We start from the raw sequence: 14,623 nt of genomic DNA on the forward strand, positions 1-14,623 counted from the left end.
AATCCTCATCCAGCCGACACCGGCAATCTTACGTATATCGTCGGTCCAACGGGCCGGAGGACGTCCCACACTGCGTTTGCCAAGACGCGGTCTCCACTCTAGGACCCGTCTACTCCAACGGCCATCGGTCCTGCGACACAAATGACCAGCCCACTGCCACTTCAACTTGCTAATTCTGTAGGCTACGTCGGTTACTTTCGTTCTCTCGCGGATAGTCTCATTTCTAATCCTATCTTTAAGAGAAACCCCAAGCATAGCCCGTTCCATTGCACGTTGAGCGACCCTAAACTTGTGGACCAGTCCCTTCGTCAGTGTCCACGTCTCGACTGCGTATGTTAACACAGGCAGGACGCATTGTTCGAAGACTTTTGTTTTCAAGCTTTGCGGAATCTTCGAAGTGAAGACTCGACGAAGCCTGCCAAACGCCGCCCAGCCCAACCGAATCCTCCTATCGGCCTCCCTCTCGAAGTTGTTGCGGCCCAGTTGGATAGTATGGCCTAGGTAAATATAATCCTGAACAACTTCGAGAAGGGTACCATCGACCGATACCGGTATCGGTATGACTTGGTTGTTAAACATGACTTTCGTCTTATCCAAGTTCATACAGAGACCGACACGTCGGGAGGACTCGTTTAGGTCGGCCAGCATTTGGCCTAACTCATCCAGCGTCTCCGCAAAGATGACAATATCGTCGGCGAAACGAAGGTGAGAGATGAATTCACCGTTGACGTTGATGCCTCGTTCCCCCAATCTAAGGTCTTAAAAACATCCTCTAGCGCAGTGGTAAACAGTTTCGGTGATATTAAATCCCCCTGTCTTACCCCGCGCCGGAGGGAAATAGGTCTTGTTCTTTGGTCATTGACATGAACGGTCATCGTCGCCGCGTCGTACATAGATTTCAGTACATCGATATATCGACAGTCGATATGACATCTCTGCAGAGAGTCCAGGACAGCCCAGGTCTCGACAGAGTCGAAGGCTTTCTCGTAGTCCACAAATGCCATACACAGCGGTTGATTATATTCTTCCGTCTTTTGAATAATCTGCCGAACAGTATGGATGTGGTCTACGGTGCTGTAGCCATTTCGAAACCCAGCCTGTTCCGGTGGTTGGAATTCGTCGAATCTTCTAGCGAGATGATTCGTAACAACCCTCGAAAACAGCTTATAGACGTGGCTCAGAAGTGAGATCGGTCTGTAATTCTTTAACAGAGACTTATCGCCTCTCTTAAAGAACAGCACCACCACACTCCTGGACCACGCCTCCGGCGTGGTACCTCGGTGGATGACGGCGTTAAATAGTCTTGCCAAGGCTTTCAGGACAGGTCGCCCTGCGGCTTTAAGGAGTTCAGTGGTAACTCCGTCATCCCCCGGGGCCCTCCCGTTTTTAAGCTGCCCGAGCGCTGCACCAATCTCATCCCCTTCGAAGTCCGGGATACACTCCGAATAATGGCGCAACAATGGTGCCCGTGGATCTTCGGTGTCCCAAGTCGCAGGCTTGCATGCGCTCAATGAGTACAGCTGTCCATAAAATTTCTCAACCTCTCCTCGGATCTGAGGGCGAGAGCAGACGGTTCTGCCATCCGCTGTTTTTAGCTTCGCAAGAAGGCTTCTACCCCAATGGTGACGATAAAAACGTTATTGATTCCTTTTAAATCAAGTGTTTTTTAAATTCATTTATTATAATTTCTTTTTCATTTAAAAAAGAACAGCTTACGTTTTTATGTTTGTGACAAGCCTTAAAGAGACGCACAGTTCGGTTTTTGGTGTGCTCATGTGAAGCCGACGCTCATCCACAGGCTTCATATCATATAGAATAAGTTTCTACGCACTGCTACGTACTCGCCGTGGTACGTGCGTAATGTCGACTTACATCGCGACCTCAAGATCGATTCGATCGCGAAGCATCTCAAAATACACGCTACGGCGTATTTTGAGAGGGCGCGCAGTCACCCAAACCCTCTTGTAGCAGAGGCTTGCAAATACGTAGGTAGAGGAAACTTACAGACAGTACAAAGACGTCCCATGCACGTTTTAACCGACGCTGGCGCTTAACGCCATATACACCGCTATATACAGGACACACACACACCGCCTACAAGGGCGAGGTCCCCACGTTCTGACGGCTCGCATGCGCCTAGGCGCGTTGTGGATCGTCCGTAAGCCGTCTCAGCGCTCTGTATAGCGCCTCCTCCAGTCCGACGACGCTCTAAGCCGAGGTGCGATCTCGCCTGGAGATTAATATACTTAAATAATAATATAATAACATAACTTTTAGGACGTGCGTTTTCCCCGAGCTCTCTCAGAGGCTCCTCTCACTGGTGAAGCTGTAAAGGCCGATAGGGCCAACAGCACTCCTCAATCCGAAAAAAAAGGTTTTTGATAGGTTATGAGAATTCGCCTCGACTACGGGCCTTAGGTGGAATGGAACGATAGAAAGGTCTTTGCGGTCGTTGCGGTCGCTGTATGGAACGCGCTCATTATAACATAATATATTAATTATAGCTAGCTACTTATATAGGTACTAATCTGTGATTAATTATATAGTTCAGAATCTTTTTACCAATAGTATAAAAATTAAAAAAAAAACTTTTGTTTTAAAGTTCACATAAACTAAACTGATATTTTATTTAAGTTAATACTTACAACTTTTTTTAAAAATGTAGTTGCCTATTATGGACATATATTATATTGATTACGATAAAATAATAATATAACATGATTGTAGAACTTTTCAGATCAAAAATCTGTTTTTGACATTTGATAAATATAATCAAAAAAAAGTAAACATTGCACAGTATTACTATACTCTGTGCATTGCACATTCCTACTATTATGCGTTCCCATTATTATTATATTATTCATTATTGTATAAATAAACTTTAAAACTTTATTTATTTATAATATAGGCTAAAGAATTGAATGCCGTTGGATAATAGTAAATAAATATTATTACAAACAATGGACGATGATTCAGAAGTATCGTTAAAAAGTATCTGTTGTACATGTTTAAGCGTCGATAGGAAGTTAGCACAGCTCAGTCGAGTGCACGACGGTGTTAACAAATTGTTTTTCCTGCTATCATATGACTTGGATGCTTACGAGGTGAGTTTATAAACTGTAAAGGCCAGAAGGGCAAACAGTAAAAAACATTTAAAAAAAAAGTAAGATTTTTGTATAAGAACTATGCAATTTTTTCTCTAGATTTTTTTAAAAACCCATTTAAAAGGCCCCTGTGCTCTTCTTACTATTTCTTACAAGAGCTTACGTTGTTATCCAATGTTTATTCCAAAAACTGGGACTATAAGTTTATATGACCTCGAAGACACTCTGAAGAGACGTAAGAGAAGAAAAACGCGACCACACACATGCAATTTCCTTCGTATAATAATACTCTTTATTGTACACCATTCTAACAAAACTAAAAATAGTACAATGAAAAAGGATGTACAAAGCCAGTCTAATAGAAGAAAATATTGAACCTTGCTAAATAAGTATAATTCCTTTTTAAATCATACCTATTACTTAAAAGATCTTTTGCTGAAACTAAATTGAGTTCCTCAGCCATCAGACACAGCTTGATTCAAGCAAAACTTAGTTCTCTTGGAAAACATAATCAAAATTACGTTATTCTAAAAATCTTTAAAGGCACTTTTTGAATTTTATATTTATACAGATATGTCGGCAAATAAGCGTACTGTTCACCTGATGGTAAGCAATTACTTTACCTTATTAGACACCTGCAATACGAGAAGCAACGCAAACATGTTGGCGACCCTAAGGACCTGCCGACCCTACCGACTCTGTCCAGGAGCTGTTGTCACCTTACTCACCACAGGAAAACAACACTGCTGGAAAGTGGTATTGGATATTACAAAAATATACAATACACATATGCAAGAATGTAACCGCAGTTATTGATGTTGATTAACTTTTGATGCTCAAAGATTATAATCATTGATTGTTATATTCATAATTGACGTACTGGCCAGTACCTGTATCGCTAAACTTTGAACTAGCTCGACTATAAGTACCTCAACTTTGCAGGAGATCACGGCTAAATAAAACTACTCTTAAGTAGTGTTTGCAGAGCTCCTGGGAAGGGTAGGGGTAGGGTTGGTATCATGCATGCAATGCTTCTTATGTTGCATCCTGCAGGCGTGTATATGCTAGGGGTACGCTTCTTTATTTAAAAAAAAGTCTTTGTGTGGAATTCACACAGGGCAGACGTGAAACTTCTGAAAAGTAGCCTAAGAAAGATTTTTTTCACCGAGAATAGAAAATACTGTGTAATGTATTGTTTCTCATTCTCCTATACATTTATGTTTCTTTATCGTGACGCATTTTCGTTTTAGCGAGTTTCAAATCACAACGATTCTAAATAAGTTTCACTTCAAAAAAAGTTTAAATTAATGTAATATCATCATCATCATCATCATCATCATCATCATCATCATCATCATCATCATCATCACCATCAACATCATCATAATCATCATCATCTTCATTATCATCATCATCATCATCACCATCACCATCATCATCATCATCATCATCATCATCATCATCATCATTACAGCCTATACAGTCCACTGCTGGACATAGGCCTCCACAAGTTTACGCCAAAAATAATGTGAACTCATGTGTTTTGCCCATAGTCACCACGCTGGGCAGGCGGGTTGGTGACCGCAGTACTGGCTTTGTCGCACCGAAGACACTGCTGCCCGTCTTCGACCTGTGTATTTCAAAGCCAGCAGTTGGATGGTTATCCCGCCATCGGTCGGCTTTATAAGTTCCAAGGTGGTGGTGGAACTGTGTTATCCCTTACTAATATCTTATGCAACTTTATCATCATTAGAAGGTAGGCTGTTGTGATTTGTTCTACCGACGATGATCACGGTGTAAAAAAGGTCGTAAGCGCCATGCAAAATTCTTCGCTCACGTGTTTAGACCAGTAACGTAATCTGTCTCATTCTCTCCTATACATATATAACACTTAAACTTGTTTAATAATAATAAAGAATGTTATTTGTAGGCTTTGTTTCATAAAGATGCAGTAAATCTATACATATGCTGGGAATGTAAGGCTTTGATGAGCAAACTCTGTGAGTTTCGGAATCAAGCTTGTGTGGCTCAGAAGCAGCTGACCAACATCACTGATGGTAAAATTAATGTAAGTTGCTTTCAAGCTTCCTTTTTGTAGTGTTGACTTGAGGTGTAAGCCGGTGAATGCGTGACGAGAGCGTTACGAAAAGTGCGATCGGGCGAGACGAACGGAAGTTGAGAGGGAGATATATGTTAGATGGAACTAAAGAAGTATTACTTTAGTCGTGTGGTCTAAAGAACGCTCGTTTTTTTTTTTTAGTTTTTTAACCCCCGATGCAAAAAAGGCATGTTATAATTTTCACACTTATGTCTGTCTGTAGTATCATAGCTCTGGAAATTATGAACCAATTTTGAAGCGGTTTTCTTTTACGTGAAAAGTCATCGCTACGTTGCGTTACGCTTTCTTAGCTATGTTGGGTATAAATTGATGCAGAATTTTGCAATTATAGCTCTTATCTTGTAAACCAAGTTTGCACATTTTTTAGTATTTATTAATTTTCACATAAAAAACAAAATCTTTGAACTGTAGTTGGTGTTTTACTTCAGTCGTGTGGTCTAAAGCACAGTAATTTCTTTTTTTTTCTTTCTTTATGTTTCGACAGCACGAAGTAAAACTTATTAAAGCTAGTTTTACCCCATTTGCTCTTAAGACAATGTTTTGAAATGAACTAGTTTGTGATAGGCGGAAATAGGGACATAATTTAAATTATCTTTTAAGAGTTTAAATTATATTAGACTTGGTTTAAAAGGAATTCATTTGCTTTTCCAATCCTCAGTAGCAACATCTGCTATTTTTGATGTGACAATGTCTAAAAAATCGATGAACAACGGCTGCATGCATAAAAAAAGATGACTCATTGTCCCGTTACGCTCATTGTACGCTTGCTACGCAGCTATCTCTCTTCCACTCGATTGGCCTACGCGTCCGAGATGTTTTGCTATGACGTTGTCACCTTAAACTATCGTCCGTAAACCAACTTTACAGACAACAAATTTTCTGTTCAAAAAGTTTTGAGGAGACCACTTCTTTTTAATTAATCCTTAAATAAATTTAATTACATTTATTTCTTATTTTAGTTAAAATCAAAAAACTTATCACTCTCCCGACTATCACGCTACCACCAAACAACATACAATAAAGAATATATCGGAAACGATGAAACTCAAGACAATTTTATAGATTGCGGACCGGATATACACTTTATTGAAACAGAAAGTGACAATGACGACATTCCATTATGCAATTTAAAAATTAATAACACAACTTGTGATAGAGAACCTCTTTTGAAAATCGATAATGATTTAGAAAAAAATACTAGCAGGAAATTAGCAGGGGAAAAAAGTAAAAATGTTAAATCAAAAGAGGTTTTAATTGATGAAAGTAATTATACTACAGTTTTAATGTTGTACAAGGAAATTATTAAAAGTGTTGAGGATAGAAAAGAAACAAAAAGGTCATCAGATAGTTATTTGAATGCAGCCAATAAATGTGAGATTTGCGTTGAACCTTTTGATGATTATAATGAATTGGAAAGACATAATTTAGAACAACATGTAGCGGTAAGATCTTTTATATTATTACTAGTTGATTCAGTGCACTTCTGTTTTTTTTTGGATATAATTTTTCTTATATACGAACCTAATCGTGGCAATAATGAACCAAAAAAAATATATACAATTATCCAATTTTCTGCAGTCTAGTAATAAAACCATACTTACAGAAAGAAGGACATACACAATGTGACATATGTATGGTTTATATAGAGGAGTTGAAATTGGCAGACCATAGAAATGAACATTTCCAAAAGTATATTTGTAATGTATGCGACAATGTGTCATATAATATCCAAGATTTAGCAAGACATTTAGAAGTGGAACATTCGATTGACGTGGCTTGGAAAAAAGTAAGTATTTTTTTACATATCAAGGTTGTCTTTTGTAAGAACAGAATCTGGATCTTGCAAAAAATTTGAATGAATAGAGGAATAGTTCATTCTCTAATATTTTAAAGAAATCATAACCGACCAGTTTGTTTTATCATAGATCAAGAAAAAAGTAGCAAAAACAAATGAACCGAAGCTAAAACGAAAGAAAGCTTCTAAAGATCAAACCTCGCCTTCAGTTTGGCCGTGTACAGAGTGCAATCAAATTTTTGAGTAAGTAGCTAAATAAAATGGATCATTTTGTGCAACGAATTAAGTAAGATTAATTTGAACAAATCTTTGTAGATTTGTCTAAAAATGGGTTTTTTAAGGCCTATAGATTCCTGATCTGGGCACTAAACTGGACCCTTAAATTTAGTAAACCTATCTTATGCTAAGTACTGCTTCTATTTGGCTGATTTTTTTTTTTGTCCTACCATTATCATCATCATTTCAGTCTATCGCAGTCCACTGCTGGACATAGGCTTCCACAAGCTCGCACCAAAATGGTGTGAACTCATGTGTGTTGCCCATAGTCACCACGCTGGGCAGGCGGGTTGGGGACCGCAGGGCTGGCTTTGTCGCACCGAAAACGCTGCTGCTCGTCTTCGGCCTGTGTATTTCAAAGCCAACAGTAGGATAGTTATCCCGCCATCGGTCGTCTTTTTAACCGACTTCCAAAAAAGGAGGAGGTTCTCAATTCGACTGTATTTTTTTTTTTTTTTTTTTATGTATGTTACATCAGAACTTTTGACTGGGTGGAGCGATTTCGACAAATTTTCTTTTAATCGAAAGGTGGTGTGTGCCAATTGGTCCCATTTACATTTATTTGAGGTCTAACAACTACTTTTCGAGCTATATCTAATAATGCGTTTTTACTTGACGCTTTTTTCGTCGACCTACGTTGTATTATACCGCATAACTTTCTACTGGATGTACCGATTTTGATAATTCTTTTTTTGTTGGAAAGGAGATATCCCAAGTTTAGTACCATGATAAGGAAACCAGGATCTGATGATGGGATCCCAGAGAAATTGATGGAAATTCTTGAAAATCCGCAATAACTTTTTACTTGGTGTACCGATTTTGATAATTCTTTTTTTGTTGGAAAGAAGATATCCTTAGTTTAGTACCATGATAAGGAAACCAGGATCTGATGATGGGATCTCAGAGAAATCGAGGGAACTTCTTGAAAATCCGCAATAACTTTTTACTGGGTGTACCGATTTTAATAATTTTTAATTTAATCGAAAGCTGATGTTTGTCATGTGGTCACATATAAATTTTATTGAGATCTGATAACTACTTTTTGAGTAATCATTGATAACGCGCAGTTACTTGACTATTTTTTCGTCGATCTACGTTATATTACTCGTCGATGTAATTGAATCGTTTTTTTTTTTCGTTTGCGAGCAAACACAATTATTAAGTTTCAATGTGGTAGTGGATCTGTGTTATCCCTTAGTCGCCTCTTACAACACCCACGAGAAGAGAGGGGGTCGCTATATTCTTTATTACCGTACCCACACAGCATTTTTTATCCTATATATGTAATATATTATGTGGTTTAATTAAATGCCTCTCGCTTGTATCCACAGTAGTAAAAATAAGAAATACAAGCACGTACAGAAGTTTCACAGAGAGTGGTTCAAGTGTTCCACTTGTGATAAGAAATTTGCTTTCAAAAATACCCTCAAGAGGCATCAACTGTGAGTATATGATTTCTTATACCTCGTGTGACCCACATCAAAGAAGTGGTTAATATATGTTATGTAAATTTCGAATTGACCTTTGGAACATTAATATATTTGGACACCTTCTTCCTTTTCGAAAAAAAAACGAAAGATTGTTTTTGGAGTTTATTTCCTTAACGAATTACATTTATTTACCATTTGATATGGTATTAATCTTCTTCTGAGACTAATAAGTCTTTTTGTGCCTATTTAGACAGTATCTGAAGGAGTAAATTCCAGTCGTGCGTCGAAGCTGACACACTTTTTATACCCTCTTTTCCGTTTGATTGTGACGTCTTAAAAAATTAAATATTAGTACATCAATTTTAAAAAGTTTGTCTGGTACCGCGAAGGTTAGGAATGATCTATCCACTCTTAGATATTTTATTGTAATGGAAAGCTTGTAAATCAAGAAAGCTTCTAGGACGGAAAGTGGACGCAAAAACTAATAGACGATGACGCGTTGGCGCAACGGTCACATCACTGGTTTGTTACTGTTGCGTGAGCGGTTGCGGGTTCGATCCTCGCACATGCCAAACATTTTTATTTGCCATACAGATGTTTGCCGTGGTCAGGACGTTTGTGCTTGTGTATTGTATTTCCGGACCACTGACACAGGAGTTAATTCTAGTGGGGCCGTTGAGTGTAAGACGTTTATTAAAAAAAATAAATAGCGAACGCTTTATAGTGCAGATTTTTAATTAGTATCAGCTCAAGACCCTCAGCAAAACGAATCGATTTTTGATTCGGCCGTTCAGCAAATGAATCGTATATTAATAGACCCATGAGCAAAAAAATCGTTTATTCCTCGGGCCATGAGCTAAACAAGCCGCTTATTCCTCGGCCCATTAGCAAAACGGACCATGCATTCCTTGCCCGCTAAAAAAACGAACCATATATTCCTCAGACTATGAGCAACTACGTTTCAGCTTGTAATATCCCACTACTGTGCATAGGCCTCTTTCCCCAAGTAGGAGAAGGATCAGAGCTTAATCCACCACGCTGCTTCAATGCGGGTTGGCGGATATATTCCCTACTATGAGTAATGATCGCTATCAGGTGTATATGATAACAACCGGGACCGACAGCTTAACGTGCTCTCCGAGGCACCCACAAGGATTGCACAAACACCCAGACCACGGCAAACACCTGTATGGCCAATACAAATGTATGTCATATGCGGGGATCGAATGCGCAACCGCCAGCGCAACAGGTACAATCCATGGCCGTGATCGTTGCGCCAACGAATGAGCAAACAAACTGCTTATTCCATGGCCCACGAGCAAGAGGAATCGTTTCTCAATATGCAAACCGGGCCCAGTGCTCACGGCGTACGGTGCGCCCCGCAGAGTGCACGGCTCCGTGGCGCGCGAGCAGTGCGCGGCGTGCGGCAAGCTCGTGCGCGCCGACCTGGCGCCGGCGCACGCGCGCACGCACGCGCCGCGCGCGCCGCACCACTGCCGCGCCTGCGACAAGCGCTTCGTGTCGCGCGCCTCCTACGAGAACCACCTCAAGTACGCCGGCCGGCACGCCGTCGCCGACGTGCGCAGGTGAGTGCGACGCGATATGATACGATGCGACATGATACGACACGACATGATACGACGCGACATGATACGACACGACATAATACGACGCGACATGATACGACGCGACATGATACGACACGACATGATACGACACGACATAATACGACACGACACGTGTGTGCGTACAGAGTGCAAGTCCACCATCATCTCTTTCCTTACGGAGCGGTCGTGGTCATTGAATTTTAGCCATCAAAAATTGATGATCGGATCCACAATCGGCTCTCGGGGTGTGCGAATGTTCCTAATAGATGTTTTCCACCGTGACGTAACCACAGCACGAAACAAAACATTACTTGTGTGCTGCTAAAGAACCCGTCTGTCGCACGGTCTGTAGATTCGGATATAGGTAAGTGCCATGTGTTGCACAAAGAGTATTCCATAAGCTTCTAAGGGCTCTCAGTGTAGACCACGAAGGTACAAACATACATAGGATACGGAAACGGCTTATCATCAGGTGAATATGCTTGCTTGTGTGTGGTAGCAGAAAAAATATTTTCAATACAATAATAATATTAATAAATCAATACAACAATAATAATAGATTCAGCGCCCCGGGCCATTTTAATTTGCCGCCCCGTAAATTAAGAAAAAAGGTAGGCGCAAAAGGCAGCGTATGTATTAAGGGATGTGTTAATAAATAATCTATTATTTTCAGCCAAATATTTCGGCTTACCTTTTTCGAACCATTCGACTGTCCATTCCATTATTCCACACAATAATCGAAGTCAAGGGAAAATATCCGGAGTATGTTTCGATTAATTTTTTATATTCCTAATAAATATGTTCGGCTTGTGCCACCTCGCAGAATGCCGCCCCGGGCCATGGATCTTTTGGCCTCAGGGTAAATACGCCCATACGCCATACCTTTACCGATATTATTATCTTTTAGATACAAGTGTACGATGTGCGAAAAGGGCTACAGATCGCAAGCGGAACTTCGTGATCACGTCAACTACCAACACATGGGGAGGACGCAGCACAAATGTCCCATCTGTGATAAGGTATACCAACTATTCGTCACATAACCCAAAATATATCAATATATTTTCATTAATAATTTCCATGTAAATACTACTTTTAAAAAAAAGTATTTAGCTATACTATTCGGCTGTTACCTGAACACAAGCATTTAGTAAGTTTGGTGAGAAACTTAATGACGGCACGATATTCAGTTTTCACCATAGTGGCTAGTTTCTTCTCGATTGACTCGTTTAATCGTCGATAACTCAAAAGCTAATGATGCGATTAGGCTATAACTTGGTATATATACTAACAATGAGTCACTGCCTACCTACCTAAATGAGTAAGCTAACCCTCGCTAACCCCGCCATTCCGCTAACTGTTTGATCTCTCCTCGTATAAGCAGTGGCTTTGGAACAATATCGTTTTTGAACTGAAATTAAACTAATAATAATAATATTCTTTTTTACACACCATTAAATGATACAAAAAAGAGAGGAAGATGTACAAAAGGCGTGTGTGTGACGCCGCGTTGGCGCAGCGGTCACAGCCATGGATTGTACCCGTTGTGCTGGCGGTTGCGGGTTCGATCCACGCACATGACAAACATTTGTATTGGCCATACAGGTGTTTACCGTGGTCTGGATGTTTGTGCAGTCCTTGTGGGTCTCCCCACTGTGCCTCGGAGAGCACGTTAAGCCGTCGGTCCCGGTTGTTATCATATACACCTGATAGCGATCGTTACTCATAGTAGGAAATATATCCGCCAACCCGCATTGGAGCAGCGTGGTGGATTAAGCTCTGATCCTTCTCCTACGTGGGGAAAGAGGCCTATGCCCAACAGTGGGATATTACAGGCTGAAGCGTACAAAAGGCGGTCTTATCGCTAAAAGAGCGATTTCTTCCAGTCTTCCACAAACTGTGGGTATAGAAGACAGGACATAGAAGTGTTTACTACTAAACTACTGCTTCTATTTGAATAACTTTTTTGGAAAGAGCTTAGAACTGGTATGAATTATATGTGGCCGCCTGACATCGGTCTTGGGTCTTGTGTAGCAGTGTGCAGCGTGTGGGTGCTCACAAACCGGCAATTTCGGTTTCGAATCCCGCTCGGGATAGTATTCGTCTTTGTACAAATATTTCTTTCCAGTCCGGTTGTCTGTACTTGTGGGTTTCCCCACCGTGCCTCGGAGAGCGCGTTAAGCAGTCTGTAGCAGTTGTTACCATAGACACCTAATCCGCCAACCCGCACTGGAGCGTGGCGCATTAAGCTCAGACCCTTCCACACGGAGAGACAAGCCTATGCCCAGCAGTGGGATGTTTGTTACAGGCTGAAGTATGTGGTTACATTTAACGCCCCTCACATGTACATGTTGTCTAAATTTTTCCGGTATTTTATTTGTAGGCACTGGCTAGTCCTCGATGCATAACACGTCACGTCAAACGAACGCATCACGGCATCAAAGAAAACGCGAAGGACAAAATATGTCAGACTTGCGGAAAAGCATTTCGTGTGAGTAGAGTTACACTAACTTGGGCTGTCGTTGTTGCTTCTATTATTAAGATACTTGGTTTCTCTATTTGTTTGGAACATTAGACTCTCTAAGATAAAATTGTCGAAATGAATGAGATAGGACACAGTAGGGAATACTAGGGGAAGTACTTCGAACTCACAGAAGGTCACACCAAAATAACAGTGCTCTCATGCAGGGTTGTGTTCGTAAGTAAAGTAAGTAAGGTGACCGGAGCTGCTAGGAGAGTGGGGGTAGGGTAGGCAACGCTCTTGTGATGCTTCTGAAAAAAGACAGGCTGCTCCAGATTATGACCAAAGTATTTCCTGCTGTGTGCTACCCCCTCTCTTCCCGTGGATGTCGTAAGAGGCGACTAAGAGATAACACAGTTCCACTACCGCCTTGGAACTTAAAAAGCCGACCGATGGCGGAATAGCCATCTAACTGCTGGGTTTGAAATACACAGGCCGTACACAGCAGCGTATTCGGTGCGATAAATCCAGCCCTGCGGTCACCAACCCGCCTGCCCAGCGTGGTGACTATGGGCAAAACACATGAGTTCACTCCATTTTTGGCGCGAACTTGTGGCGGCCTATGTCCAGCAGTGGACTATATTAGGTTGAAGCGATGATGAGTGATGATGATTTCCTGCTGTGGCCTACCTTATAATACAAGTAGGACGTTCGACCCCAGGAGAAGAAGAGCCTGAGCGAGCACGAGCTGATCCACTCGGGCGAGCGGCCGCTGTCGTGCGAGCTGTGCGGCCGCGCCTTCCGCCAGCGCGCCTCGCTCTACACGCACCGCCGCCGCGTGCACGCCGCCCGCCCTCACCCGCCCGCCGCCCGCCCAAACCCGCCCAGCACGACCGTACAGAGCTAATAAACGATTAACGTACACCGTCTTTCATTACTCTTGTCTACTGCGCCACTGATCTATAAGTTTTATTTTATTAGTAACATGGCGTCGCCTGCGCGTAAGAGTAACTAAAGGAGGCCAAAATATCACTGCTCGGGATCATGCAGAACTAATTAAAACAACAACCAAAAACACAAAGGTCCTGATCATTATGTGCCAACAAAATCACCTCGACAAGACCTGATCGGGCCCTAGTCACATGGGCTGATGAAAATTTGATGCTGATGAAGTCCCTGAAGTTCGTGGATTCACTCATAGCGTAAGCGAAAAATGCAGGGTAGCCTTATGCTACACGAAAACCAAAAATTGTTCGGGACTTCCATTTTTCATAACATGTCATTGAGTACTATGGAGAATATATTTTTTAACCTTATTTAATGATTTTGATACCTTAACGCCACTCAAAAGCAACGCTTCCTATTTTTGTAATTTTGCTTCTTATATGTTACACCTGACTTGCTGCTGCTGATTATGGTAGATAAAAGATGTAAAAATAAAAGTTAAAATGTAAATATATTTTGTACTATTTATTTTCTATGAATGAGCTTCCGAACGCGCTGTATGATGATGATATGTGAACGTGAACTGATGTATGTAGCTAATGAATCGTAATAATAAATAATAAATAAATTTCAAAACTTTGACATAGATATATAGAGGAAACGTGATTATTTATTCAATTTTTATGCAACTACCCACCCAATTGTTTTTGAGTTAGGACCTATGGAAAAAATTCATAAAACATGGACAACTTACTGCAGACACAATTCTCAGAGTATTCTTTTTACTAAGCTCTGGTCACAGTTGGGAGCAGTGGTATTGGTGCTTAAAAACGATTATTTCGCTGCTATCTTCTGTAAGGTCGTGGTCCCTAATCGGGCTGCTCCA

General features: G+C 41.0%; 1 protein-coding gene across 1 annotated transcript; it reads left to right on the forward strand.

The window, feature by feature from the left end:
• The first annotated feature begins 2,960 nt into the window (after positions 1 to 2,960).
• Positions 2,961 to 13,714, forward strand: LOC123666044 (zinc finger protein 62-like). The gene is made up of 10 exons (XM_045600252.1): positions 2,961 to 3,104; positions 5,035 to 5,172; positions 6,183 to 6,665; positions 6,827 to 7,009; positions 7,149 to 7,261; positions 8,626 to 8,736; positions 10,110 to 10,310; positions 11,239 to 11,350; positions 12,715 to 12,822; positions 13,514 to 13,714. Exons 1-10 carry the CDS (start codon positions 2,961 to 2,963, stop codon positions 13,697 to 13,699), a joined length of 1,779 nt encoding a protein of 592 aa, XP_045456208.1. The 3' UTR covers positions 13,700 to 13,714.
• Positions 13,715 to 14,623: the final 909 nt, after the last annotated feature.

The sequence above is a fragment of the Melitaea cinxia genome, chromosome 25 (genome assembly GCF_905220565.1).
Source record: "Melitaea cinxia chromosome 25, ilMelCinx1.1, whole genome shotgun sequence".
Lineage (NCBI taxonomy): Eukaryota > Metazoa > Arthropoda > Insecta > Lepidoptera > Nymphalidae > Melitaea > Melitaea cinxia.